The 27,472-nt window shown below is 34.7% G+C and overlaps 1 protein-coding gene across 5 annotated transcripts in view; it reads left to right on the top strand.

Annotated features, from left to right (window-relative positions):
- Window positions 1-23,870, top strand: part of SLC44A5 (solute carrier family 44 member 5) — a 319,228-nt gene extending 295,358 nt beyond the window's left edge. For 4 of the 5 annotated variants that reach the window (XM_081055081.1, XM_081055085.1, XM_081055082.1 and 1 more), the window contains 10 exons: window positions 1,697-1,789; window positions 2,271-2,358; window positions 2,855-3,117; window positions 3,648-3,742; window positions 12,052-12,155; window positions 13,213-13,286; window positions 13,916-13,986; window positions 14,107-14,192; window positions 15,538-15,622; window positions 19,061-19,324. In XM_081055081.1, the coding sequence (XP_080911207.1) occupies window positions 1,697-1,789; window positions 2,271-2,358; window positions 2,855-3,117; window positions 3,648-3,742; window positions 12,052-12,155; window positions 13,213-13,286; window positions 13,916-13,986; window positions 14,107-14,192; window positions 15,538-15,622; window positions 19,061-19,173 (1,072 nt within the window). In that variant the 3' untranslated portion in view covers window positions 19,174-19,324. Of the gene's footprint in view, window positions 1-1,696; window positions 1,790-2,270; window positions 2,359-2,854; window positions 3,118-3,647; window positions 3,743-12,051; window positions 12,156-13,212; window positions 13,287-13,915; window positions 13,987-14,106; window positions 14,193-15,537; window positions 15,623-19,060; window positions 19,325-22,216 lie in introns of those variants that run through there. The other variant, XM_081055083.1, reaches the window with a different exon arrangement.
- The last annotated feature ends 3,602 nt before the right edge of the window (window positions 23,871-27,472 follow it).

Genomic DNA, 27,472 nt, shown 5'->3' on the forward strand with positions numbered 1-27,472 from the left:
TTTTAAATAGTCTTTAAGAATTATTTTAACAAAATTTTCATCTATAATAAAATAGTGCTACTTGAGTCTCATGGTTTAAATAGTTAACAAGCAGTTTGTTAGATTAAACTCTTTCTGCTTCCCACCATAGCTAAAACCCTATCATTAGCCACTGAAAATGACCGATTTGCTGGATTTCTTTAAATAATGTGATATTGTGCAATTCATTGTAATTGCCCCACTGTTATGCTTCTAAATGTGTATGTGAGTGTGTATGTGTGTGTGTGTTAAAAGACCAGTACAATTGTGACAGGTTTATAGTTTGCTCAAGGGAAAATTAAAGTGGAATAAATGGGTGTGAGAATACAGTATAAATATAAGAATGCTCAATAAAACACTTACCAGCAGTGTCTGGAGAAGGGGAAACAGCGTAGCTCAAACAGTGAAATAAAGATGGTAGTAAATGCAAAAGGAATCTAAGATGCACCAATGTGCATCTCAGGAGTGGAAATAATTTCATCATAGTTCTCAGTGGCTATATTAAACAGTACTGGATTCAATCCAGTGTCATATGCTAAAAAGATCATTCAAAGGTTGTTAGGAACAGGGCAACTAGGATGGCAGACATTTCCAAAACCTAGTCTTACTAGGAAATATCAAACAAATGATCATCCTAGAGAATAAAAGACTATGGAGTTACTTGAAGGGTTGCTGTGTTGAAAAGGTGGTCATTTCTTCTCCAGAAGGTAGTGGATATGAGTTACAGGCAGGCAGATAAGGAAGAATTTTCTAATACATTGATTGTTAAGAAATAGAATAAGATGTGTCATGTACAAGTAAGTTCCTTACATTCAATGTGGTCACCAGAAACTTACGAATACAGTTTGAAGATAGTACAGAAGGGATTCCCGAGTTAGGGAGGGATTCCCATATCTGATTAGGTGATCTTCGTGGTCCTCTCCAATTTTAAAAGTCTAAGAATCTAAACAAAAAGAATACATATTATGATTATAATGTATCAAATCTTTATGAGTCAGACAGAAATAAGCAAAGAGGAGAGAGTTTGGGGAACTTTAGGCAGGAATCAAACATGAACATTGAAATAATGTCTCCAACTTATAATCAATCAATCAATAAAATTTTAAAAACCAACTAAGAATATGCCAGTTTTGGCGGTAAGAAAAGATGAAATAGGACCATTTGTGATAACATGGATGGATCTTGAGATTATAATACTAAGTGAAATAAGTCAGAAAAAGCAGAGAACCCTATGATTTCACTGATATGTGGTATATAAACCCCCCAAAAAAACCACAAGACAAACAAATGAGAAACAAAAACTCATAGACACAGACAATAGTTTAGTAGTTAACAGAGGGTAAGGGGTGAGGGGGTAGATGAGGGTAAAGGGGATCAAATATATCATGATGGAAGGAGAACTGACTCTGGGTGGTGAACACACAATGGGATATATAGATGATGTAATACAGAATTGTACACTGAAATCTATGTAACTTTACTAACAATTGTCACCCCAATAAACTATAATTAAAAAAAATATATGCCAGCATGATCAGCAAAAAAGATTCAATGGTTATTAGCACTGTTCTTAGAACTAATTCAGTCTAAGACATATTCCTAGATCTAACAAATAACAATTTAATTGAGAAATTATAACCCTGGTTCATTTTGAATTCCAACTATTGTTTTATTTCAGGGCCATCCGATATGTTCCTACTACATTAATTTATCCAGTTTTAACTTTCACTTTCCTCTCAATCTGCATTTGCTACTGGGCTGTGACAGCAGTGTATCCTTTGATAATCTATTGCTTTAAACTTCAGGTCCACACTACTATTCAGGAACCAAAAGTTCAGTGTTTCTCATCCTGAGATGACTAGGAACATCTTAAAGAATTAACTGATTTCTTTTCTTTTCTTCTTTTTTTTTTTTTTTTGCCAAACTCTAAAAAAGTTTCTGACTACCGATTGAATTTCCCCTTAAATTGGTGTCATATGGTAGATTTTTGTTTTGTTTTTACATATGATATTTCTTGGTGACAACCTAAGAAAGCTCCCATATGTTTCACTGTTTTTGAGAGGCCTCTCAGTACAGCTGACCCATGTTATATTACTCTGGATCTGAACGACGGATGAATTATTAAAAGAGTAGCGGTGTTTTGAAGTTAATCTCTCAAAGGACTTCTAAGATATTATTTTCAATTTACCAGCAAATAATTAATTATTTTCAATTTACCAGCAAATAATTAATCCTTAATAGAACTTACTCAGTTACTTGGCTACATCAGGGGTACCCATATATAAAATCATAGCCCCAGCCGGGCAATGTAAACATGAAAATAAAACCTGTGACCCAGAGGTAAGTAAAAGAAACTCTCTCTGTTACTTAACTTCAATCCAGAACTCTACTACATTTCACCTAGCAGTTATTGTAAGAATTGTCCTGAAATAGAGACCCTCTGCATTGATAGGGATCACTAGAGGAAGGGGACGGTGGTCAGAACAGCACTGAAAACGGTGGGCAGAATAGCGCGAAAGCTCTAGTATTTTCTGAGCTCATTTGTCTTATCATATATCCAAGAAGCAGGTATGGTGAACAACACCACTAATAAATGTGAAATTATCGGGGGTGAATAAGGACAAACATAGGATAGAAAATGAGATACTTTGCAGAGCTCATTAAAGAATTATATAAAGCTATGTGATAGAAAATAGGAGTAACCACAGAAGCTCATGGGAAAAGCACAGGGTATGCAATCGGGGGCTACTCAACAGGAGAAGGCAGAGATGATGTTATCTTTATAACATTTAATTATCTGTTTTATTATCTGTGTTGTTTTTTCTTCTGAGTGCAGATTTTTAATACAACTGAAATTTCCAAAGCTTGCCCTGGGGCTCAGTGTATCTTTGCTTTCTATGGTGGAAAGAGCGTATACCATCAATACATCCCTACCTTGCAGATATTCAATCTATTTGTCTTTCTCTGGCTTATAAACTTTGTGTTTGCATTGGGTCAGTGTACCCTTGCTGGTGCCTTTGCTTCTTATTACTGGGCCTTGAAAAAACCTGAAAACATCCCACCATATCCACTTTTTACTGCATTTGGACGAGCCATACGGTAAGTTCTATTTGAACCCTACATCTATTTTCCCAGTTATGTTTAGTGTGCTTCTGTTATAATTCAATCTTGTGCTTATGATTCAAGTGGCAAGGTGCAATGAGCTCAGAGGCATGATTCAAGACTCATAGATGTCCATTGGCTCTGTCTGGTTTTATAGCCACAATTTTATAATCCCTACCTAGGCCAATAGTCCTCTAAAAACCATAGGTTACTGGAGAGAAGAGGTAGGGGAAGGCAGCAAACTAAAGATTAAGGATTAACTTGACTCTGTCTCTCCATTGCTCAACTCAAACATCCTATTTTATGCTGACAGGCTATTGGTATCACTTTTGTAGATTAAGGGTAAAATATATGTGTATGGTTTAAAATTTTCTAGGCTTTTATCAACCTGAATAAGAGAGTGTAAGAAGCTTTTTCCTATCTGTCCTTCTGCAGATCCCCTTTACCTATAAAAATTGTTTAACTAACATACTTTTAGTTAATAGTAAGGATATTTTAACTTTTATTCTCATTTTATCTTTGCCCAGATATCACACAGGATCCCTAGCATTTGGATCTTTAATTCTTGCATTAATTCAAATGTTTAGAATAGTCCTAGAATACTTGGACAAACGTTTTAAAGGTAAGATTCCAGAATTCATCTTATCTCAGACTTCCTGACTCCTGTGAAGAGACTAGATTGGAGCAGGTGGTTGGGGGAAACACAGTGACTGTAACTAGGGTAATAAGGATGGAGGTGGTCAGATTGGGGAGATACAGAGGGTGCCAAAAAATGTATACACATTTTAAGAAAAGAAAAAACTATTAAAATTGTAATACTCCATATACACCGATAACAAAAGATGAATACAAGTCCCGTTTGACTTCTACAATTACAAAAGGTGCTCAAAGTGGTTACCATCAGCATTCAGATACTTCTGACTATGGTGAACTACTGCTTGTGCAATGTTGACCAAAATGTCCACTTGTATACATTTTTTGCTACCCCCGGTATTTGGAAGGAAAAGCCAACAGGACTTGCGGAAGGACTGGATATGAGAGGAGGAAAGGGAGAGGAGCAGTGGTGAAGAAAAGAGAGAAAAACATATGATGCTATTTACTAAAATGTGGAAACCAGGAGAAACAAATTTCAAAAAAGAGATTAAAAATTGTGTTTTTGACCTGTCACTATTGAGAAGCATGGTTGAGTTGTCAGGCAGTTCCAAGTCTAGCACTCTGGACAGGTCAGGCTTAAAATATAAATGTGGGTGTCACTGGCGTAAGTTTTCATACATGACAATATAGTTTACAAACATATAAACTCATCTTAGAATGCTTTAAAATATTGTTAATTGCCAAACAATCTTGAAACAGAACAAATATGGGAACAACTACATTTCCAATTTCAGCGCATAATACAAAGCTACAGTGATCAAAACTGTATGGCACTAGCATAAAGACAGACATATAGAAATAGAATAGAATAGAATAGAATAGAATAGAATAGAATAGAATAGAATAGAATAGAATAGAATAGAATAGAATAGAATAGAATAGAATAGAATAGAATAGAGACCCCCAAAATAAACCCTCACATATAAGGCCATTCAAAGGGGAAAGGACAGTTTTTTTCAACTAATGTTACAAGGAAAACTGGGTATCTATATGCAAAAGAATTAAATTGGATCCTTAGTTTACATCATACATAAAAATTATTTCAAAATGGATCAAAGACTTAAACATAATAGCTAAAAGTTTAAAACTCTTAGAAGAAAGCATTTGAGGAAATCTTCATGACATTAGATGTGATGATTTCTTACAACAACAAAAGAAAAAAACAGATTTACTCAAAATAAAAAAAATATATCAAAAGACATTATCAAGAGAGTGAAAAGACAACCCACGGGGGAAAAAGGGGGCGGAAATATTTGCAAATCATATGCCAGATAAGCGACCAATATTTAGAATATATAAAGAACTTCTACAACTCAATAGTAAACAAACAACCCAATTCAACATGGGCAAAAGATTTTTTAACTATATAAAACTTTTTCAGCTTTACTGTGATATAATCAACAAATAAAATTTTAATATATTTAAAGTGTACAACATAATGATCTGATATACATATACATTGTGAAAGGATTCCCACACACTCAAAGTAATAAACACATCTATCACCTCACATTTAGTTTTTTTTTCTTTTTCCCTTTAAGCATAGAATAGAACACATATGTCCTATTCTCTTAGCAAATTTGAATTATACAGTACAGAATTATCAACTATATTCACTATGTTATACATTAGATCCTAAGATCTTATTCATCTTATAACTAAAAGTTTGTACGCTTTCTACTGCTCTCTCCCTATTTTCTCCACCCCCGAAGCCCCCCAGTTTGCAGCAACCACCATTCTACTCGGTTTATATGAGTTCAACTATTTTTTTTTTTTAACATATAAGTGATACCATGCATATCTGTCTTTTTCTATCTGGCTTATTTTACTTAGCATAATGCCTTGGGGTCCATCTCTGTTGCTGCAAAAGCAGGATTTCCTTCTCTTTAAGGCTGAATAACATTCCATTGATGTAGTCCCATATGTTTATTTTTGCTCTTTTTGACTTTGCTTTTCATGTCACATTCAAAAAAGCATTCTCAAGACCAACGACAAGAAGTTTACCCCTGGGTTTTCTTCTAGGAGTTTTGTGGTTTTTAGATCGTGCATTCAAATCTTTAATCCATTTTGAGTTGATTATTATGTATGGTGTAAGACAAGGGTGCAATTTTATTCTTTTGCATGTTAATATCCACGTTTTCTAGCACCATTTATTGAAGAAATTGTCCTTTTCCCATTGTATATTCTTGGCTCCTTTGTCAAAAATTAATTGACCATACATTCATGGGTTTATTTCTACTCTCTCTACACTGTACCATTCATCTAGGGGTCAATTTTTACACCACTACTACACTGTTTTGAATACTATAGCTTTGGAATATAGTTAGAATCAGTAAGTGCCTTTAGCTTTTTCTTCTTTCTCTATTGCTTTGGCTGTTTAGAATTTTTTGTGGTTTCATACAAATTTTAGGATTTTTTTCTATTTCTGTGAAAAATACTGTGGAACTTTGATATGAATGGCATTGAATTTGTAGATTGCTTTGGGTACTGTGAAGATTTTAACAATGTTAATTTTTTCCTCCATGAACATGGAATATTTTTCATTTATTTGTAGCTTCTTTAATTTCTTTCATTAAAGATTTACAGTTTTCAATGCACAGGTCTCTCACCTTCTTGGATAAATTTATTCTAGGTATTTGTTGTTTTTGATGGAATCATAAATAGAATTGTTTGCTTAATTTTTTTCCCAATAGTTAGTTGTTAATGTATAGAAAGGCACCTGATTTTTGTATATTGATTTTTGTTTTCTGAAACTTTACTGAATTTGTTTAGGTTCTAACAGGTTTTTTTTATGGAGACAGTAGGGTTTTCTATATATATATTATGTGATCTGCAAAGGCAAGTTTACTTCTTCCTTTCTGATTTAAATGACATTTATTTTTTATGTTTGTCTAATTGCTTTGTCTAGGTCTTCAATACTTTGTTGAATATAAGTGAAGAGAGTGGGTATCTTTTTCTTGGTCCTGCAATCAGAGGAAATGCTTTCAGCTTTTCACCACTGAGTATGGTGTTAGCTGTGGGCTTGTCATACAAGTATATGACCTTGATTATGTTGAGGCCTACTACACCCAATTTGCTGAGAGTTTTTTTTTTTTTTATCATGAATGGAGGTTGAGTTTTGTCAAATGAATTTTTCTACATCTATTGAAATAATCATATAATTTTTATTACTCATTTTGTTAATGTGGTGCATTACATTTATTGATTTGTGTATGGTGAACCATCCTTGCACCCCTAGGATAAATCCTACTTGATTTTGTTATATGATCCTTTTAATGTACTGTTGTATACAGTTTGCTGATATTTTGAGGATTTTTGCATTTATGTTCATCAGGGAGATGGGCCTGTTATTTTCTTGTGTTTTGTCTTATTTTGCTATTAATGCAATGCTGTCCTCATAATATGAGTTTGGAAATGTTCTCTACTTCTGTTTTTTTGAAGAGTTTGAGAAGGGTTGGTATTAATTTTTCTTTAAATGTCTGGTATAAATCATGAGTGAAACCATCTAATCCTTTCTTTGATGGGAGGTTTTTGATTATTGATTCAAAATTCTTACTAAAAATTGGTCTGTTCAGATTTTCTATTTCATTATGATTCAATTTTGGCAGGTTGTATGGTTCTAGAATGTTCCTATGTCTTTTAGGTTATCTAATTTGTTGGTGTATAATTGTTCATAGTAGTCTCATGATTCTTTGTATTTCTGTGGTATTCGTTGTAATGTCTCCTCTTTCCTATCTGAATTTATTTGTCTCCTCTTTTTTCCTTAATTAGTCTAGCTAAAGGTTTGTCAGTTTTGTTTATCTTTTCAAAACACATTAATTTCACTGATCTTTCCTATTGTCTTCTTATTCTCTAGCATTTATTTACACTCTGATCATTATTATTTCCTTCTTTCTACTAACTTTGCGCTTAGTTTGTTATTCTTTTCCTAGTCTCTAGAGGTGTAAAGTTAGATTGTTTGAGATCTTTCCTTTTTCTTAAAGTGGGTATTATTGTTATGAACACCTTAGAAACGCTTTGCTGCATTACATATTTTTGATATGTTGTGTTTCCATTTTCATTTGTTTCAGGATATTTTTTATTTCCCTTTTGATTTTTTCTTTGACCCATTGATTGTTCAATAGCATGGTACTTAATCTCCACATACTGGGGAATTTTCCAGTTTTCTTCTTGTTTCATACAACTATGGTCAGAAAAGATGCTCGATATGATTTCAGTCTTCTTACATTTATTAAAACTGGTTTTGTGGCCTATCATATGACCTATACTGGAGAGTGCTCCATGTGTGCTTGAGAAGAATGTGTATTCTGCTGTGGTAGGATATAATGTACTGTAAATGTCTGTTAAGTATTAAGTCCTACTGATATAACATGTAGTTTAAGTCACGTACTTCCTTTTTTATTTTCTATCTGGATGATGTATCCATTGTTGAAAGTGAAGTATTAAAATTCCCTACTGTTATTATATTGTTATTTAATTCTCTCTTTGTAAACAACTTATATTTGCTTTATATATTTAGGTGCTCCAGTGTTGGGTGCATAAATTTTTACAATTTTATATCACCGTGATGAATAGACTCCTTATCACTGTATAATGACTTTTGTGTCTTACATCTTTCGGCTGAAATTCTTTTTTGTCTGATATAAGTATAAACACATCTACTTCTTTTTTTTTTTTTTACATAAAAATCTTTTTTCCAATCCTTCACTTTCAGTCTATGTGTGTCTTTAAAAGTGAAGTGAGACTTTTGTAGGTAGCAGATAGTTGAGTCTTCATTGTTAATCCATTCAGCCTCTCTATGTCTTTTGACTGGAGAATTTAGTCCAACTATTGATCACTATGGACTTACTATTGCCATTTTGGTCATTGTTTTTATTTATTTATTTATTTATTTATTTATTTATTTATTTATTTATTTATTTATTTAGTGGCTGTTTTGTAGACCTGTGTTTCTCTCTTCTCCTCTTCCTTAGTAACTCGATGATTTTCTGTACTGGTATGTTTTGATTTCTTTATCTTTTTTGTATTTACTCTAGGTTTTTGCATTTGTAGCTGTCATGAGGCTTACATAAAACATTTTATAATTATAACAATCTATTTTAAGCTGATAACCTCAAACACATACAAAAGCTGTACAGTTTTACACTTCCCCCCACATTATATATTATGTTTTTGATGTCTAATTCACATTTTTTTATGTTGTGTATCACCAGGTTATTGTACTTATAGTTATTTTTAATAGTTTGTCCTTCAATCTTTATACTAGAGTTGTAAGTAATTTACCCACTACCATTACAATTTTAGAGTACCTGAAATTAGCTATGTATTTTCTTTTGCCAGTGAGTTTTATACTTTCATATATTTTCATATTAGTAATTAGCCTCTTTTTATTTCATCTTAAAAAACTCTTTTTAACATTTCTTGTAAGGCTGGTCTGGTGGTGATAAACTCTTTTAGCTTTTGTTTGCAAAACTCAATTCTGAAAGACAATTTTGCCATGTAGATTTTCTTGGTTGGCAGTTTTTCTTTCCCAGCACTTTAAATATATAATTCCATTTCATTCTTGCCTGCAAAGTTTCTGCTGAAAAATCTGCTGATATTCTTATGGTTGTTTTCTTCTACTGTCTTTAAATGACCTTTAACTTTTGAAGATTTATTTTGTGTCTCACTGTGAGTGTCTTTAGATTCATCTCTTCTGGTATTATTTGTGCTCTCTGGGATCTGGATGTCTGTTTTCCCACGTTGGGAAAGTTTACAGCCATTATTTCTTTGAATAAGTTTTCTGCCTCTTTCTCTTTTCCTTCTGGGACCTCTAGTACACATATATTGGTTTGCTTGATGGTGTCCCATAAGGCCCTTAAGCTAACTTAACTCTTTTTACTCTTTTATTTTTCTTTTTGCTCCTCTGATTAGATGGCTTCCACTGCCTTCTCTCTGAGTTTGTTTATCCTATCTTCTACTTGATCTAGTCTGATACTGAACCCCTCTATTAAATTTTTCACTTTAGTTATTGTATTCTTCAGCTTTATTCTTTAGCTTTATGTATTTTCTATCTCTTTATTGAAATTCTTACTTTGTTCATGCATTGCTCCCCTGACCTTGGTAAGCATTTTTATGACGATTATTTGAACTCACATCTCTGTTTCATTGAGATCAGTTTCTGGAGATTTATCTTTTGTTGTTGTTGTTGTTCATTTGTTTGTTTTAAATGTATTCGCTTGTTTCTTCATTTTTTCCTTGACTCTCTGTGTTGGTTTATGTGCATCAGATAAAACAGCCTTTTCTCCTAGAACATTGGACTGACTTTTCTTACGTAGGAGATGAACTTCATAAATCAGCCCAGCCCAAGCTTCTGGTTCTCTAAAAGCTTTGTAATTGTCAATGTCCCAAAGGGAAGGATCACAGCAGAACTTAGATGGGGGCTGATTACGAGCCAGATGCTCAGACAGCAGCTGGGAAAGTCTATCCAGTTCAGGGCCTTTCAGGGAGAAACTGGGAGGTGGGTGTTTTTGCCTGCTCCCTCTGCACTGAGCCAGGGTGTATAACCATGGTGTTGGGAGGGGGGAGGGTGCTCCTGCACCATTTAAAAACTGCTTCTTTGTTTGCTATAGTCCTGAGCACTCGTGAATGCAAGACCTGTTGGCTCTCAGGGCCAGGAGAAGTGGGGACCATCTCTCGGGCAGCAGCACCAGGCATGTGTACAAGCTCCTTCCAAAGAGATGTGGTGACTTAGTGTTATAATTGCAGTGGTCTAGAGGCAGAAGGTGGTGGAAGTGCCCACCGGCTCCCCCCAGGCTCCATGGAGGATCACAGTCAGCCCATAAATGCATGCGAAGTAGAAGCTGCACCCTCGGGCAATAGGTTGTAAAGTATGCAGTCAGACCCCTTCCATGGAAAGACTGGAAGATGGGTGTTTTTGCCTGCTCTCTATGTGCGAAGCCCTGGGGGGAGTCGGAGGGAGGGATAGCCCAGTGAGTGCTAGCTTATGTGCCTGTTAAGAACTGTTTCTTTGTTTTCTATAGTCCTGTGGGATTTGTGAATGCAAGCCCTGTTGGCTTTCAGAGCTAAATGTTTTGAGAACCTTGCCCTTAGGTGGGAGCCTTACAAGCTGGAATCCTAGATGTATTTTCCAAACCCTTCACTCCTCAGGGAGAAGCTGAGAATTTGATATATCATCCCAATTGTATGGTGCTGTGGGTGGATGGGGTTTATGAGGAGTATACCCATTTCAATGTGGATATTTTCTTGGTTACCTGATGTTTAGGAGTCACTCAGGATTTCTCTGTGAGGATATCATTCCATGTGTAGCTGTATAACCAATGCATCTGTGGGAGGAAGGAAGTTTAGGAGCCTCCTGTATCACCATCTATTTCTCCTACAAAAGATTTGCATATACATTGCTCAAAAAAAGATATACACATGGTTAATAAGCACATGAAAAGATGCTCAATATTAGTTATTATGATAACAAATCAAAACCATAATGAGGTACCACTTCACATCCATTAGAATGGCTGCTATTAGAAAAATGGAAAATATCAAGTGTTTATAGGGTGAGGATAAATCGGAACCCTTGTGTATTGCTGGTGGAAATGTAAAATGGTATAACCACTGTGGAAAACAGTATGGTAACTCCTCAAAAAGTTAAAAATAGTATTGCCATATGGTCAAGAATTCCATTTCTAGGTATATACTCAAAAGAATTGAAAGCAGGGACTCAAACAGATACTTGAACACCAATGTTCATGGCAGCATTATTCACAATAGCCAAAAGATAGACACAACGCAAATTTTCATTAACAGATACAAGGATAAACAAAGTATGACATATACATAAAATGGAATGTTATTCAGCTCTAAGAAAGAATGAAATGAACCTGGAACACTTTATTCTAAGTGAAATAAGTAAAACGCAAATGGACAAACATCGTATAATTCCGTTGCTGAGATATCTAGAAGAGGCAAATTCACACAGACAGAAACTGTAACAGAGGTAGCCAGGGGCTGGGCGAAGGGGAGATTGAGGTGCTATTGATTAGTGGATACAGAGTTTCCATTTGAGATGATGAAAAGTTCTGGAAATGGAAGTGATGGTTGCACAACAGTGTGAATGTACTTAATGCTATTGAATTCTATACTTAAAAATGGTTAAATATGTAAATTTTATATGTATTTTACAGCAATTAAAAATTTTTAAGCCATTTAAAATATTTTATTATTTTTTTATTCAAAGAGTTTAGTTGCAAATCATTGATAGATTTAAATATTTCCTCATAGAGTCCCAGAACAACATTTCTAAATTTCTACAATGCTGCCTGAAATGCTGTTTCTGGTGTTTGGAAAAAGCAGTAAAGTTTTTGAACAGAAATGCCTATGTTATGGTAAGTAGATTATTTTTTATTTACTAAACTTCTTTGCAAACCCAAACCTCATGTCTACATTTCCATCTCTAATGCACTTTTATATCATGCAGTTGAATTTATTATCATGTGGATATAAGAATTTGTGAATCCAATGCATGATTCAGGGCTATGCTTTCCTAGTTGAGATAGTATATTAACTGTATTTTATTATTAACTTTAACATCTTTTTGGAGTAGAAAAATATTGTTTACCTTAGAAATTTAATGGTATAAATTTAATGTGCTGGATTGAAAATGCTTTTGTGTGTCTTTGGCATAGTTTAGTGAGAGGAAAGCTTATTTGGTTTGTTTCACTCTGAGAAAAAAAGATCTTTCTAATTCTTGGAGTTACATATTTTTAAGGAAGGGTCTGTTTCTTTTTTTGAATCTTATGTTGAAATGTGTGGGCATTGACAATGCCTAACTAAATTTGTTCCTTATTTCCTATGGAAACGTGGAGGCTTCTAAAGAGATTTTTATATATAGGGTATCCAAAAATATATTTCTTCTAAAATTTAGCAACTACAACCTAATGACACAGGGTCTGCAGGGGTGATTCAAAATAGTCATGGAGATTCAAGTTGTCATTAATTTACTTCCAATGAGAATATTGCATTGGGCCTTTTAATCAGTAAATCAAGTGCATTGAAAGGCACTGAGTTTCCTGAGAGTAATTTTTAATGTGAATGCCACAATATTTAACCCATTCGGCAGCAAACCCTAGCTAAACACTTCAAAGACAGAAACCATGTCCTGGGATTTGAGAAAAAGACCTACTACTTCTGTCTAAAGTTGTCTAACACCCATGGAGTTTAAGGGTATATAGCATCTGAAGCAGACCTTATTCAACGACCCTAAGAGTTGTGCAGTGTTGAGGACATATAGTTCTCAGGCCTCCTACTAACCCAAATGTTGGAAAGAGGAATGAGAGTAGCTGTATGGGTGACAGAGAATTAATTCATTTTCCTATCATTGGATTGTCTGTTGGTCTTGCTAGGGGATGTTACTGACTCCAGAATAATAACTGTCTTCCTCAGATTGCAATATATGGCAAAAACTTCTGCAGATCAGCAAGAGATGCTTTCAATCTGCTGATAAGAAATGTTTTAAAGTAAGTAATAAGGTTGAATATTGCAATAGACGATTTGGTGAACCTTAGGCATCACATACTTCACATGTTATTAAAGTGTCGGTGGTCTTTTTAGACACGAATATTGTCTTTTAATTTGATAGATTTTAATCTTCTCTCTCACATCATTGATTTTGTTTTATGTCTTAGAATTGTTGCTTTCATCATCCAACTATATGTTTATACTCACTGGCGTTTATTCATTTTTATTATCTATCCCCTCTGCTCAAGAAATTCCCCACATGAACATTATCATCATGTCTCTGACTATTTCCCCCTCCCAAAGTTGACAGAGTCTGAGTTAATAAAACCAAAGAACAAATGCAGCATCCTTTGGATTTAGGATGTCTGTGGGCCTTGAATTAGAGAGAGAAGCTGATACCACCAGTAGCGCCCAACAGCCCTGCAATGCCATCTTCTGTTTATTTCATTAAAAATAAGTCAGAACTTCATCCCTGAGTTCTACCTTCATTTCTTGCATTTAATAAATGCCAAATAAAATTACAGTAAAGACACATCAGAATGATCTAATGAATTATTCACTCTCATAAATTTCAAATAACATATGTAATTTAGACACAAAAATGTACTTTATTTTTTCTGATTCTCAGAGTTGCAGTTATGGATAAAGTTACAGACTTTGTACTAATCCTGGGGAAAATGCTAGTTACTGGGTGTATAGGTAAGTAATAATAATAAATAATAATAAAAATTTACAAGGTGCTTGGAAAAACTCCTTTACTACAAAAAGCTATATTCCTTTGCAAAGGCATAATATAAATGTTCTGTCTTTTCAATGTAGGTGTCCTGGCCTTTTTACTCTTCACAGAAAGACTCCCAATGCTTATAGAAGGACCATCTTTAAATTACTACTGGGTACCTTTGCTGGTAAGAGCTGGTGTCTTAGTCAGTTCGGGATGCTATAACAAAATACCATAGACTGGGTGAGTTACACAACAGGAATTTATTCTTCACATCCTGAAGGCTGAGAAGTCCAAGGTCAAAGTACTCACAGATTTGATTCCTGATGAGGGCTGTCTTCCTGGTTTGCAAATGAACACTTCCTTTCCGTATCCTAAAATGGTAGAGAGAGGTATTATCTCTCCTGCCTCCTCTTATAAAGGCAGTAATCCTATTCATGAGGCTTATACCCTCACACCTTAAATGCCTCACAAATGCCGCACCTCCAAATTCCAACACATTGGGGATTAGGTTTCAACGTATGAGTTTTGAGAGAACACAGTTCATTCCATAGTAGCTATGTAATATTGACTGATTTATCAGAGATGACAAAATTAAAAAAGAAATGATGAGAGCTAGTGTTACTGGTGTGTCTTTGTGTGAAGCCTCATTCTGCTTTAGAGATTGGGTTCCTTGGAAACAACCTCTGAGAACAGAGGATTACACACAGAATGTCTGTTAGGAAGTGCTCTCCTGGAATACACTTGTAAGGAAGTGAGGAGGGCAGGCCTGGGCAAAGGGAGAAACTGACCCAGTTATAGCTGAGGCCTGAGATATAATTACAGGAAGTTCTGACAAAGGGACTGAGCCTTTGTACTCTGCATCAGGCAACCGTTGGCCAAGGGTTGGCCCCTGGACAGAGGTGTAAACTTGGGTGAGGCAATTTGTTGCAAGGAGTACAATTCATATGGAAGGAAGCAGCTGAGTCATCAGAAGCCTACCTTCCCCCGAACTGGGGATAAATGGGGCAGCTGGAAAGGACCTGGGTGGAGTCCTGTGGTTTCTATTATATTAACTTACTCAATCCGTATGTCATAAATACTATTATTATTATTCACATTTTTCCCTCTCCCATCAACAATTTTATACAGGCGGCACAGAGAGGTTAAGTAACTTGCTGAATGAGTACCTGAGCTGCGATTCAGATCTTGGCGGTGTGTGCTCTTAACTTCTATGCTTTACTGCCTCTATGTACGGGTTTCTAAATCTGGGGTATATTTGGTTAGGCATTGAGAATAGTGGTAAGAAAATTGGCAAGTTATCTAATGCATTTTGTTTAAATCCCAGTACAAAGCACTCAAAAACATTATCACTGAATGTGTGTGTGTGTGTGTGTGTGTGTGTGTGTGTGTGTGTGTGTGTGTATGTCTATATTCTTGTCAAGTACTTCAAAAGTACTTCAAAGCTTACTGGTCATGACTTTCATTTAAAGCTGCATTATTGTTCTGGATGAGTTAATGACATCGTCATTCTCTTTTTTACTCTTTTATAGACAGTCGTTTTTGGATCTTACCTAGTTGCACATGGGTTCTTCAGCGTCTATGCAATGTGTATTGATACACTTTTCATCTGCTTCTGTAAGTTTTCAGAATATGGGCTTTTCCCTTTCAGTAGATAACCGAAAGATGAGAAGGTTAAGACTCATGTCCATTGCTGGCTTGTGAATTTGCTATGACCTGGCTGCAACCGCAAAACAGTGTTTATTTGGAAAAAGACATTGATTAGTAGATGCTCTTTGAACTTTAATGGCTGAGAGAATGGAGTTTGCAAACCGCAGGAGAATCCGCTACTGGAAGGAACCTCAGGCTTCATAGCATGGTGTTAGCATGAAATTATTTTTCATCTCCTAGTCTTTTCAGATTTATACTAATGATTGGCCTCTGTGGTGCTTTATTAACAGGACATGACTGGGCTTTGTAAACTCTTGGAGGAGAGCCTTCATAAATTCGGATAAAGCCAAGCTGACAATGGTTTCAAAGATATATATAGGGGCCAATTCACATTAGCTAACACAATGACAAATGGACAGGCTTCATAGAGGAGCATGTCTAGGAAATGGCGAGATCAATTCTGATGCTTAGAGTTAAAATATGTAGTTATTTAGAGCTTTCATCACTGACTTATTCACTGTGCCTCTGTGACATGTGCAACTCATGTGCTCAGAATGCATGTTTTCTATTAGTACCTCATTTTAAACGTCCTGGAGAACCTCGTGCCCATCAGGAACTTGATCTGGCCCTCACCTTCAACCTCAAGGAAGTAGGGTGAGCAGGTGAAAGAAAAGAACTTGGTAGCCCTACAGTTATCCCCTCTGAGAGATTATTTCTCTGGTACATTGCTTTTAAGACACGTAGAGAAAACATTCTGTAATGGGGCATTACTGAGTGATCCACTCCACTTGTATAAAACTAACGGTTTGGTTTTGTTTTTCAGCATAACCCACAGTACCAGGAGAAAAAAATAATAACTATAGGGAGGGTCAGGAGAAAAAAATAATAACTATAGGGAGATATATTCAAGGAATACCTCCTAGAACATGGTTTGACTTTGTTCCCTTTTCTTTCTAAACATTTTTAAGTCAATGTTCAATAACTGGACAAAGAAATCAGGAGAACTCTGTGTACTAGTTAGCTCTTGGCCTGGCTATGAACGGAACTGGAATATTCAGTCTTTTCCTATTGCCTCAGTGGTTTGTTAGGGAAAGCCATCTACAAAATACCACATGAACAAACGTCACATCTGAGGTGGAATTGGGAGCATGGGAATAAGGTGGTGCCTAGAACAGAAAGGTCTTAAGTGTTCAGAGATCTCTTCTCACATCTCAGGACTCATCATGGGAGCAGTACTGGGAGACCCCACAAGGATGGTGCCCCTTCTTGTCACTGAAAGTGGTTTTCACAGGGTATCTTAGGGGATATCTAGAACCGACAGTTTTCCAGTCTTTGGAAGCTTTAGCAAATCTTGTGCATTTTAAATTTTACAGTGGATTTGAAATTTGAGTGGTAAGAAAGGTTTTCCACCCTCCCATATTAATAATTGGCAACTTGTGGAAAACCAGGTGTCATTTCAGCTTTATTCAATACGTTGTGTTTTGAACACGAATAGTTTCCTTTGGGAGACTCTTGTCTGTGATAATAAAAGACAAGGGACACCAAATGGTGTTTCTGTCCCCTTCCCAGCTGTTACTATGGACATCTTACTTTGGGAAACAGTCTTCTTTAATAATACTCTAAGCCACCTTAGGCTGGTGTGGAGGTATACCTTTTATTTATTTATAGATAAATTATAAATAAAGTATATATTTATATAATATATTTATATAATTATTTTTATAATATTGTTTTTATAAATTATTTTATAATTATCAATATTCTAATAATTAATAATAATTAATAATATAATATTAATAATAATTGATAATATAATTACTAATGCTTTAAGCCACCTTAGGCTGGTGTGGAGGTATACCTTTTATTTATAGATAAATTATATATTTATATAATTATTTTATAATATTTTTATAAATTATTCTTATACTTATTTTTATAATATATTTATGTAATTATATTATACAAAGATATATATATATATACATATATATATATATATATATATATATATATATATATATATATATCTTTTTATACCAGTTATTTTGTCTGCCAGAACAACTGGTAGTTTTTAAGAATGCAAACCATTTTCCACTACTTCATTTATAGAAACATAGCATGTTTTTAACATTACAAAGCATTGAAAATTTTGGCCCCAGAATGGGAAAACAATAATCGTTGTAAATGATTGTTAATGTGATCCATATCGGGCTTCCTACCAATACCTGAAAGGTGATAATGGTATAGACATACAATACGTGATACATGATATAGAAATGTGATTAAAGAGGAAAGAATAAAACTGTTGGTGTCTCTCATCTTTCCTCCTCAGCTTTTCATTTTATATGTGAGGAAAGTCACTGTGAGGTGTAATGTAAAAAACCACTAACAAATAACCTAACCATTCCCAAAAGAGTATGATAAAAAATAGTTTAGATTTAGTTCATAAAATATGATTATCTGATATGGTTTTTTATATTTCTTATCCTCTTTAGCATAGTCAATAAAAGCTATAAATAACAATCTTTTTAAATGTACTAGTCGAAACCTAGAGTCAAATTGCATTTATCTATTTACTCATAGATGTTATCTACTATAAATTGTATGTATGTATCTGCAGGAAACTTAATTCCATACCAACTTCTCCTTGCTTCTCAGCATCAGTCTGGTGCTTCCCCCTAAACACTCAACAGGGGCATGTTCAGTAAACACCCATCATTTTATTATTGGCCTAGGCAAAGCAGCAAGGTGAATTCATGTATTACAGAAGTTAGAAAACACTGGTATTTGCTTTTGAATGTAATCTGAGACAGGCAGCAAGGATTTAGGACAGGATGACTTGTAGTTAAGTAGGACCAGAACTGAGGTAAGTGTCAAGAGGCTGGGTCCTCACCTCATCCTAATTATCCCAAAGCTTTCGCCGTCAGGAGACCCATTTTACATCCCTGGGTCTCAGTTTCTTCATCTGTAACATTTCAGTGTGGATTACCATTACAAATGACTTTGAACTTTGAAATTCAATTATTCTACATGTATCACAGGAATAATAAACTTTTCATTCAGCTTTATCTCAGAGGATGTGGTAATTTACCTTTCTGAAATAAATGCTCACAGAATTTAAAGATAACACCTTTGAAAGGACGTGAAATATTTTATTAATCTTTAAACTATCAAAATAGTTTGAAAGTGGGTGGGATTTAGGAAGGTTCCATGCTTCCTGGCAGAGGTTGAAGCTTCTCACTTTGTCCAGCATCAGCAATTTAACTGCACTAATTTGTCTTATATTGTACTTTCTAACACTGATTTCTCTGATTTTTCCCTCTCGACTCTCCAATTTATAAAAATGCATATAATTGTTCTGCTGCTGCTTGCTGCTTTTGCCTGCTTTGGCTGCTGCATACACAGGTGAAGATCTGGAAAGAAATGATGGATCTACAGAAAAACCCTACTTCATAGCCCCTACCCTGCACGGAATTCTGAACAAGAAGCAACTAGTTCCCCAGAAGCAGAAAGAGTAGAAAAGCTCCAAACAGTGCCATTCATTTTTTAGTAGAAATTTTGTAAATTAGGTCATTTGTAATTTGAAAACAATGCTTTTGAGTAATGTGAATTTTCTGTGCTTATTCCTAAAAAGCCAGAACCTGGTACCATCTGAGGTGTCAGGCATTTGATAATAGTAACTTCTGTGACCTAGGATACTTTATAGACTGACTGTGGTCCCAGCTGAAGAGCAAAGTGTAAACATCAAACATTTGTTTAAAGTCTATAGCCAAAAGTGTTTTAAAAACTTTTATAACTCAGCATGCTGTTTTCTCATTACAGCACTCTGATAGCCTTTTTTTTTATACATGTATATTTGTAAAGGATATTCAGGCAATTTTTGAAAGTGCTATAAATGTATAATCAATTAGCCATACAAAAATTGAATTATAGTTAACCAGCATATGGTACTAAATTTGTAAATATGGTGCTATGGTTATATTTATACTGTTCAAGCTAGTGGACAACTCTCTAAACTGTGATAAAGCCTGTATTAATGGTTCCCTAGGAAGTATATTTCAGTAAGTGATTCAAGTCCATAACATATAGATGTTAATGTTATACAGGTTCCATAGAGAACATTACTGGGTGAAAATTACTATGGAACCTTCATAGCCCATTTATTTTAGTAAAATTATATTTATAGTGAAGTTGAATCTGAGTTCTGAAATGTCATTTTCAATGATATGAACCTCTGGCCACCGTGAAAATATTCTAAAGAAAACTAAAATGGCTCATAACTAATGCCTTTGGTCTCTAATCCAAATGGAGGCAGATTCCTATTTTCCTATTCCCACCATATAGAAAATTGGAATGGTTTTGTTTTAGAAGAGTGATTATATCTTTTCATCAGCATACATGGTTTTCTAGATTAAAGAGATTGTGTGGCTTTGTTTTACAAAAGGTTTAATTTTAGCCCAACTTTCAGGGAGGGACGAGAAAAGATAAGACATTTCTGACTTTACCTTAAGGAAATATACTATGAGCCCTCCATGGGTAACTTATCTGGCACCTTTACAAGGGGTGTACTGTGGGCTAGGAAATGTATCACTCCAGGCTTTAGGAAGACTATTCTTGCTGTATTCTAGCCCTGCTGGTCCCAGCAACAAGCTGGTTTCTGGAGCCAAGCCTACGTCTTTTGCATGGCGGAGCAAAGCATGAACTTTTCCTACTCATCCCTTGTGTGCAAGTGCATACGATATGGCTGACACTGTAAAAATGTACCCCAAAAGGAGCACTGAATCAAGTAGTATCCTTTTGGCTTACACACTAAGCTTATATGTAGGGATTATTTATGTGTTGATAGAAAAGAACATGTTGATCTAACATTTTCTGAATATGATCCATGTGTCCAAGAAGAGAGTCAGAAATGTATCATTGTGTTACAAATTAATATAAGTACCAATTTATTTAATGATCCTAAAGTGTGGAAACCTAGATCTATACTTACTCCATGGCAGCTTAATTGCAAGAAGCCAACAAATAAGGAAGATTTTCAAAATGTTGGTCCTTAACAATGGCCAGCATCTTGTTCTTGGCTTTCTTTCTTGAGATTATTGTAGTCAAAAGTGTGAACTGGGTTCACATCTTGAAAAAGGGCCTTCTTCACACTTATTCTCTTTGAAGTATAATTCAGAGAAGAATGATAACCTATCTTTCTAGATGGTTATTTTATTATCCAACTATACAGGGGTTACAACAAAGATCTAGTAAAATAGTTACCTCTGTCTAAAGTGTTAAAAATTATAAGGAATAAGTCCCCTTTAGGGGTAGTTGGAAAAGTTCATAATGATGAAACAAAAGAATTTTTAATTTTTTTGTATGTGTCAGAATCACTCTGAGAACTTGTTATAAATATCCGTGCTTATGCCCAACCCCGAGATTCTGACACTGTGTTTGGGTGTGGGGTAGCTTGTCAATTATTATGGAATTATTTAGTTGATTCTGATAAACATAAAGTTGAAAATCATTTGAATGAAATGTAATCGACACATGAGAAACTAGTTGCCTATGTTCTCATAGTCTTGGATGCACTTAGAGTTAGAAAATTGAAAAAGACAAAAGAGATTAATTTGGAGACTTCTAACAATTATAACTTCTGTATTTTAGATTCTTGGTAATAGATGAGGCCCATGTATTAAATGTTTGACATTATATTTGCCGATTAGACCAGAAAATTCTCTAGAGCAAAAGTTTTCAATGAACTATGTGCAAGTACATTCTAAACTTGGCTATATTTTAAAGATATAAGCTTTGGGTGCAAAATCATAGGAAAAGGAATGTCGTTTAGTCCAATATTTCTGAGTAATTTCTTTAAAACTTAAAGACTCTAATTCTTTTAAGTTTTAACGATATTATGGGCTTATTTCTAGTCAAAATATTCTCCATTAATAACTTCTTTGTGTATTTGAAATATATTAGAGTAAAAATGAGCATTGTTTTTGAGGAAAAAATTTAGAAGTCATTTTCTTACAAAGAAATCAAATTAATAACTGTGGGGGAAAAAAGCAATATTTCTAAATATCTGCAGTTCAAGGATTTGAGATACACTAAAATTTACAAATTTTATTTCTTAAAACTATACTACCTAAATTGTTGATGGCCAAACAAAAGAACTTTTAAACAAATATCGTAATTTAGAAAGCAAATTGAGAACATAGTACTTTTAAGGAATTTGAAGGTAAATTTCCGTATTCCTGATAAATCTTTTGGGGTTTTTTTGTAATTAAGTTTGCTATCCAAAGGAAGGTATAAGTTATTTCCTGAATCATGCAGCTGAGAGGCATGTCCTATTGTCAGAATCTGACCTGGTACACAGCATAAGATAATATCTTACTGACACAATAACAAGGGCTGATCGTTTTCTCATAGTCATGTTTACAATAATGTTGGTGCCAAACTACGCTGTTAAAAAAAAAAAATTGTTTTGGAACTGCTGTGACGGAAGAATACAGCAGATGGCGATGTTGCTTCTCTTACAGTTTTGCTTTTATATTTACTCTGTGCCATTCTTCCTCCTAGTGGAAGATTTAGAAAGAAACGATGGTTCTACTGAAAGACCCTATTACATGACTCAATCTCTTCTGAAGATGTTGAAGAAATAAAGTACATAAACTGAGGAGCAGTAGAAGTGCAAATTCTGATCATCTTGCCGCGGTCTGTTTGTTACCTTTTCCTCATCTGTGTCAGTGCAATGCTGGTCTCATAAGTGCTTTGTTTGGAACACTCTAATCACGACCTTGTTGGCTTTTATTTGCATGTTTTATACCAAAGCTTATACTGTAATATATGAAGCCATTCTAAGTCGCAAGGGAATTGTTAGTAACGTGGAACATTTTTATACTGAGGTCTTTTGTTTTGTAATTCATTTTTAAATAGAGTGGCTTGGATGTTTTGAAAATACGAGTGAATATGTTAATATTCTTTTAAATATTAGATTGAAAACTGATGCGTTATGTAAATTGATAGCTCCTGGTATATTTTTTAAATGACAACTAAAAGACTTCTGCAGGGAAAATTGGTACACAAAGCAAAATAGAAAATTTTAAAGTTGTTCCTGCTCCTGTTTGACAGTAAATCGGTAAAAGGACCGCCCAGCTCCAAATTTTGCTAAGTATAGAATGTTTCCTATTAAACAAATTGCCAATCATCCAGCCTTTACTACTTCGTCCTCTCTGACAAAGTGCCTTACTGGCTGTTTAATATTACCCAGCTTTTGTGGGCAAGTTTACAAACATTGTTTGAAAAAAAAAAACTTGCAATGTTTAGTGATTAAAACAAGTCTTGCATTTGTTTTCCTCTTAGCTCACTGGTTGAAAACCATTTGTCATTTCAGTATGTTTGATATCCTCACTGTACAGAGTACGTTTTGCAGCATAAACAAATTCCCTTGCGCCTAGTGGACATTCATGAATGTGTACTATACGCAAGAAAAAAATGACACTTCTTGGGTTTCTTTTTTTACTAAGAGCAAGAAGTTTAAAATGTAACCTTTTCTATAGTAAATCTTTGGAAATATAATAAGTATGAGACTACATTTCTCAGTGTTTTACACAGATTTGAAAGGGAAACTTTGAGAAATTACAAAGGGAAACTTCACCCTGAGAAAGGGTGCTCACAGATGTCATGTACCGAATAGCTACAGTTTTAAATCATTGTTTATTATCATCAAGGAGTGTTTTATCTATGTTATTTTATTTTCTAACTTTTTATATGAAATAATCAGTTTACTTATAATATGTTAATTTTTATTGTGCTAATATAAACAGGAACATAATTTCTAATTCAGTTTTAAATAACTTTACTTGTACTACTAACTTTAAAGAAAATGAATTCTGTTTGTTACTCCATGTTATAGAAAGAGTCCGCAAAGCATTCACGCTAAGGGGATGTCAATCACACATAATTTGTGGAATCTTTGAGAATCAACAATAAGTTACTATCAATTTATTATCACATTTGTTTAAATGTGACTTTAGATATTCTTTTATGCCAAAAACAAGCTCACATGAGCACATGACAGTCTGAGCTCTAGAATCAGTGTTTTTCTGCTGTGCAGAAATATTAGGAACATATTGTCTAAATATCTTTGATAACTAAAATGTTTAATATTTAATGAAATTTGTTGTTACCCATTGTTTTAAATCTGTTTTTTTCTTCTAATAAAGATTTAGATAAGAAAAAAGCTGTCTGCCTTCTTATTTCTTTAAACTGGAAAAGGAGAAAACCTTTAGTTCTTAAAATCCGCTATGCTATACAGGATCTTCTTTGTATCAAATATCTAAGATGTTTTTTAACATCTAGATTTCTCTTCAAAAAAAATTATATTTTTCTCTAGCTGGGCTTTTTGATTGCCAAATCAAATAACTAAAAATGATAATTTATACAAAGTAAATAAGTCAAAACCAAATGGATAAGAGATGGATTTTTTTAAAACCCAAATAATAGCCTAAATTAGTTAGTTGGTCTTTGTTTTAACTTGCCAGCAGTTTGCTGAGTCCCTCATTTGTTTTTGCCAACTTTCACAAGAAGCAAATGTCATCATTTTAAAGGCAGGGATAAACTTAGAGAACCTAAAAAATGTGAACACTAAATTAAGGCGAGATTAAATATATCTACCCCTGGTTTATCTTAAGCTAAAATTTTTCTTAGGTTCAGACAATACCTTAACAAATGTATGAGTCTATTTTTAAATTGAATTGTATGTTAAATCTTCACAATAAATTTTTCTTTAAAATTTAATGGGTTTCTTTAAATGAAAACAATGTACTTACAGTTTTCAGTGTTCTTTTAAAGTCTTCTAAATCTAATAAGATGCTTATTAATATAGCCAGTGATTCTTTTCTTGTTTAAAATAAAAATATAGTTCAGTTTCCAGAAGAAATCCAAATTCTGCTTTAGATCTTAATCTCTTAGTATTAGATGATAAACACTGATCATATTTGTAAGTAAATTGTTTGAAATTGGACTATGATTGATTTGATTTTTCTGTGTGCCTACAAAGCTTAAAAAGAGCTTGTGACTCCACAAAGAAATATCACAATAAATAATAAAGGTTCTATGGGATCATCAGATGTAATGCAGTTATTGTTTAAATTATTATTGGAAAACAGATTCTGTGCAACAATTCCTTATTTTTCTTTTACTGTATAGCTGACCAGCACTCATTCCAATTTATGTTCTTCCACTTTTACAAGTGATGTCTCAGAAAATTGCTCATACACTCTAACCAGGCATAGTAATTATCTCCAGTATTACCTGGTTCTGGACTGGGGGACATGCTTTATAAATCAGTCTTTGTTGGCGTAAGATATGGAGACAAAATTGAACTAAGATCACTATTGCAAACCATGGCGTATGAAATGGTGTCCTGACTTTTTTTGTAGCTTCTTGCAAATTATCTTTAGATGTTTTCAAATATTTGGGTTTTTTAAAATACAGCTATATGATTATAAGAATACAATTCAACAAATCACTGATGAAAAGAAATGTCTTACCAATACAACAGAAATAAATTACTTCTCTAAAGATTCTATATACCATGTCTTTAGTCTTGGGGTTAAAATGGGTATTGAAGACTTCTCTCAGGACCTAGCTGAGTCACTTCTGGTCCTTAGTGAATCTATCATCACTCAGAAAACAAAGCCAACCTCCATTAAAACAAATTCATTCATTTATGAAAACAGTACCACCATGGGCAAGGCTTGGACTTCAGAAGATGTCACCATCATGGACCCTTTTAAAATTAATCAGGCCATAGTACTGCCCTCTCCCCTATTTACGATTTTCCAGTTGCTTGGAATGAAAGGTAGTGAAAACAATACAGAATCTGGCAATATCTTCTCTAATGGTTTCTGCTCTGGGAAGAATGTCGAGGCTATATGACAGCTTTCAAAGCAATCAATTCAATTTTGCTATTTGAAGTCGCAAGCTTTTTGGGTTTTTTTTGTTTGTTTGTTTTTTAACACTTTGGCTCTTTTTTCCAGCTCTTTGTATATATGGTATGATACAGAGATACAGAATAAATTAAACAAAAGGAGAAAACAATCTTGTGAATGAAGTAAAATGCCCATCCATTGCTCGCTCAAACCCATGGGCATCACCATATTCTGGCCCTTTGCTGTTGAAGAGCACAGTGTGTTAACAAGTGTGGGAGAAGCTTATCAAACGAAAAGATGTTTCCATTTTGCATATAAATTAAAGTGAGCCTGGACTTAATTCATTGTGAGATTAACCTTGAAATCTCCACATTCTTCCAGCCAGATGGATGTGTACTGCTGCATGTGTGTCTGCAGTGCACAGAAAGGAGAAAATGAAGGTAACATGTTGGAAAAAGCAATGGCGTCCAAGGACAGAACAGAAAGAAAAGCTAGGGCTACATAAAAAAAGTCTCTAGCAGGATCCAAGAGGTCAACATTACAGAAAGCAGGGTGCCTTCTGGAAGCAATTCATAAATCTATTGAAAAAGAAAGTCAATAGCAAATTAGAAGCTGATAGTTAAACAAATAAAAATATTTTCATTCTTCCTGTGACAGCATCAAAGCGGACTATGTTACAATAAAACTAATCACATAGATGTATTTAGCCCAAACAAACAAAAAAGAATGATGTTCCAACATGATTTATGATGAAGGGACTTAAAAACATCTGCATTTTTTTCTCATTGCTCTTACATGAAAGCCAAAGCTTTGCTGTCATGATGAGATGGTGTATTTCTCTCTTTTCCTCTCAACTCTAAGATGGATTCCTTTTTGGGCTTTCTCACTCTCTTTACTCCACTTCAGTCTCTTTCTCTATCTCATTTCCCCTTGCCTATAAGACATTGATGCCCCAATAAGGTCTTGGATGGAAATGGAAATGGTAGAGGAAAAGGAAGAAAGAAAATGAAGACTTCAACTAGCAGCTTGGTTTGTACAATTGAGTGGCAAATTCAGCCATGTGTTCTGAGCAACACTAGGGTACCAGGAAAGACAGGTGTGGTGATTAGAAGTAGAGTCCAGCAGTAGAACATAGTGGCTGTTAGGTTGGACCAGGTAAGCTTCGATTCCAAATCACCCTGTTACTCTGTGATTGTGAGCAAGATGCTTAACTGCTCAGAGGCTTTCTTAGCTGAAAATTGGAGCTAACTTTCTCCTTGCAGTACGGCTGGGAAGATGACATGAGATCATGTGCCTCGTGCCCATATTATGAGGACCTGGTACGTAGAGGCACTCAACGTCTGGTGTCCATGAATGGCGGTGTTAACTTGACGGAGGACTTTTGGTGCCCTTGATGATTTTACTTTGCCACCCACTCCAATGCCAGAGGGCAGCTTGTTTGGAACTCTCTGAGAAGCTAACAAAGGACATCACAGCAGTGCAAGCTTCCTCCCATCTCCACTTCCGCACCCAGGCCAGACTAAATGTTTTCAGAACGTGGGTGGCTCTCCTTCCCTGGAGCTTCATTCCAAATCCCACATGAGTTAACAAAGTTTGAATCCTTGGGTCACTTATGACCCCTTTTTGTGTAGTCGAGGGTAATTTCAATGAGATTTCAGCTCTTCTCACTCATATTTCTTCACTATTGCCTTCTTTTATTTTAAATTCTGGCGTTAAACCAGGTTTGAGAAGTTGGCAAATTGGATGGTGTTTCTACAGTCCCTTAACCCTTACTCTCTAAGTAATGCTGAAAACTGAGTAACAAATGATTTTAATATTGCGTAACTGTATGGGTGCAGCCTTCAAACTTGAGGCCATAGACCTGCACTTTATATATCTGGGTGGTGACTTTTCTCTGTGG

The sequence above is a fragment of the Rhinolophus hipposideros genome, assembly GCF_964194185.1.
Source record: "Rhinolophus hipposideros genome assembly, chromosome: 8".
Taxonomy (NCBI): Eukaryota; Metazoa; Chordata; class Mammalia; order Chiroptera; family Rhinolophidae; genus Rhinolophus; species Rhinolophus hipposideros.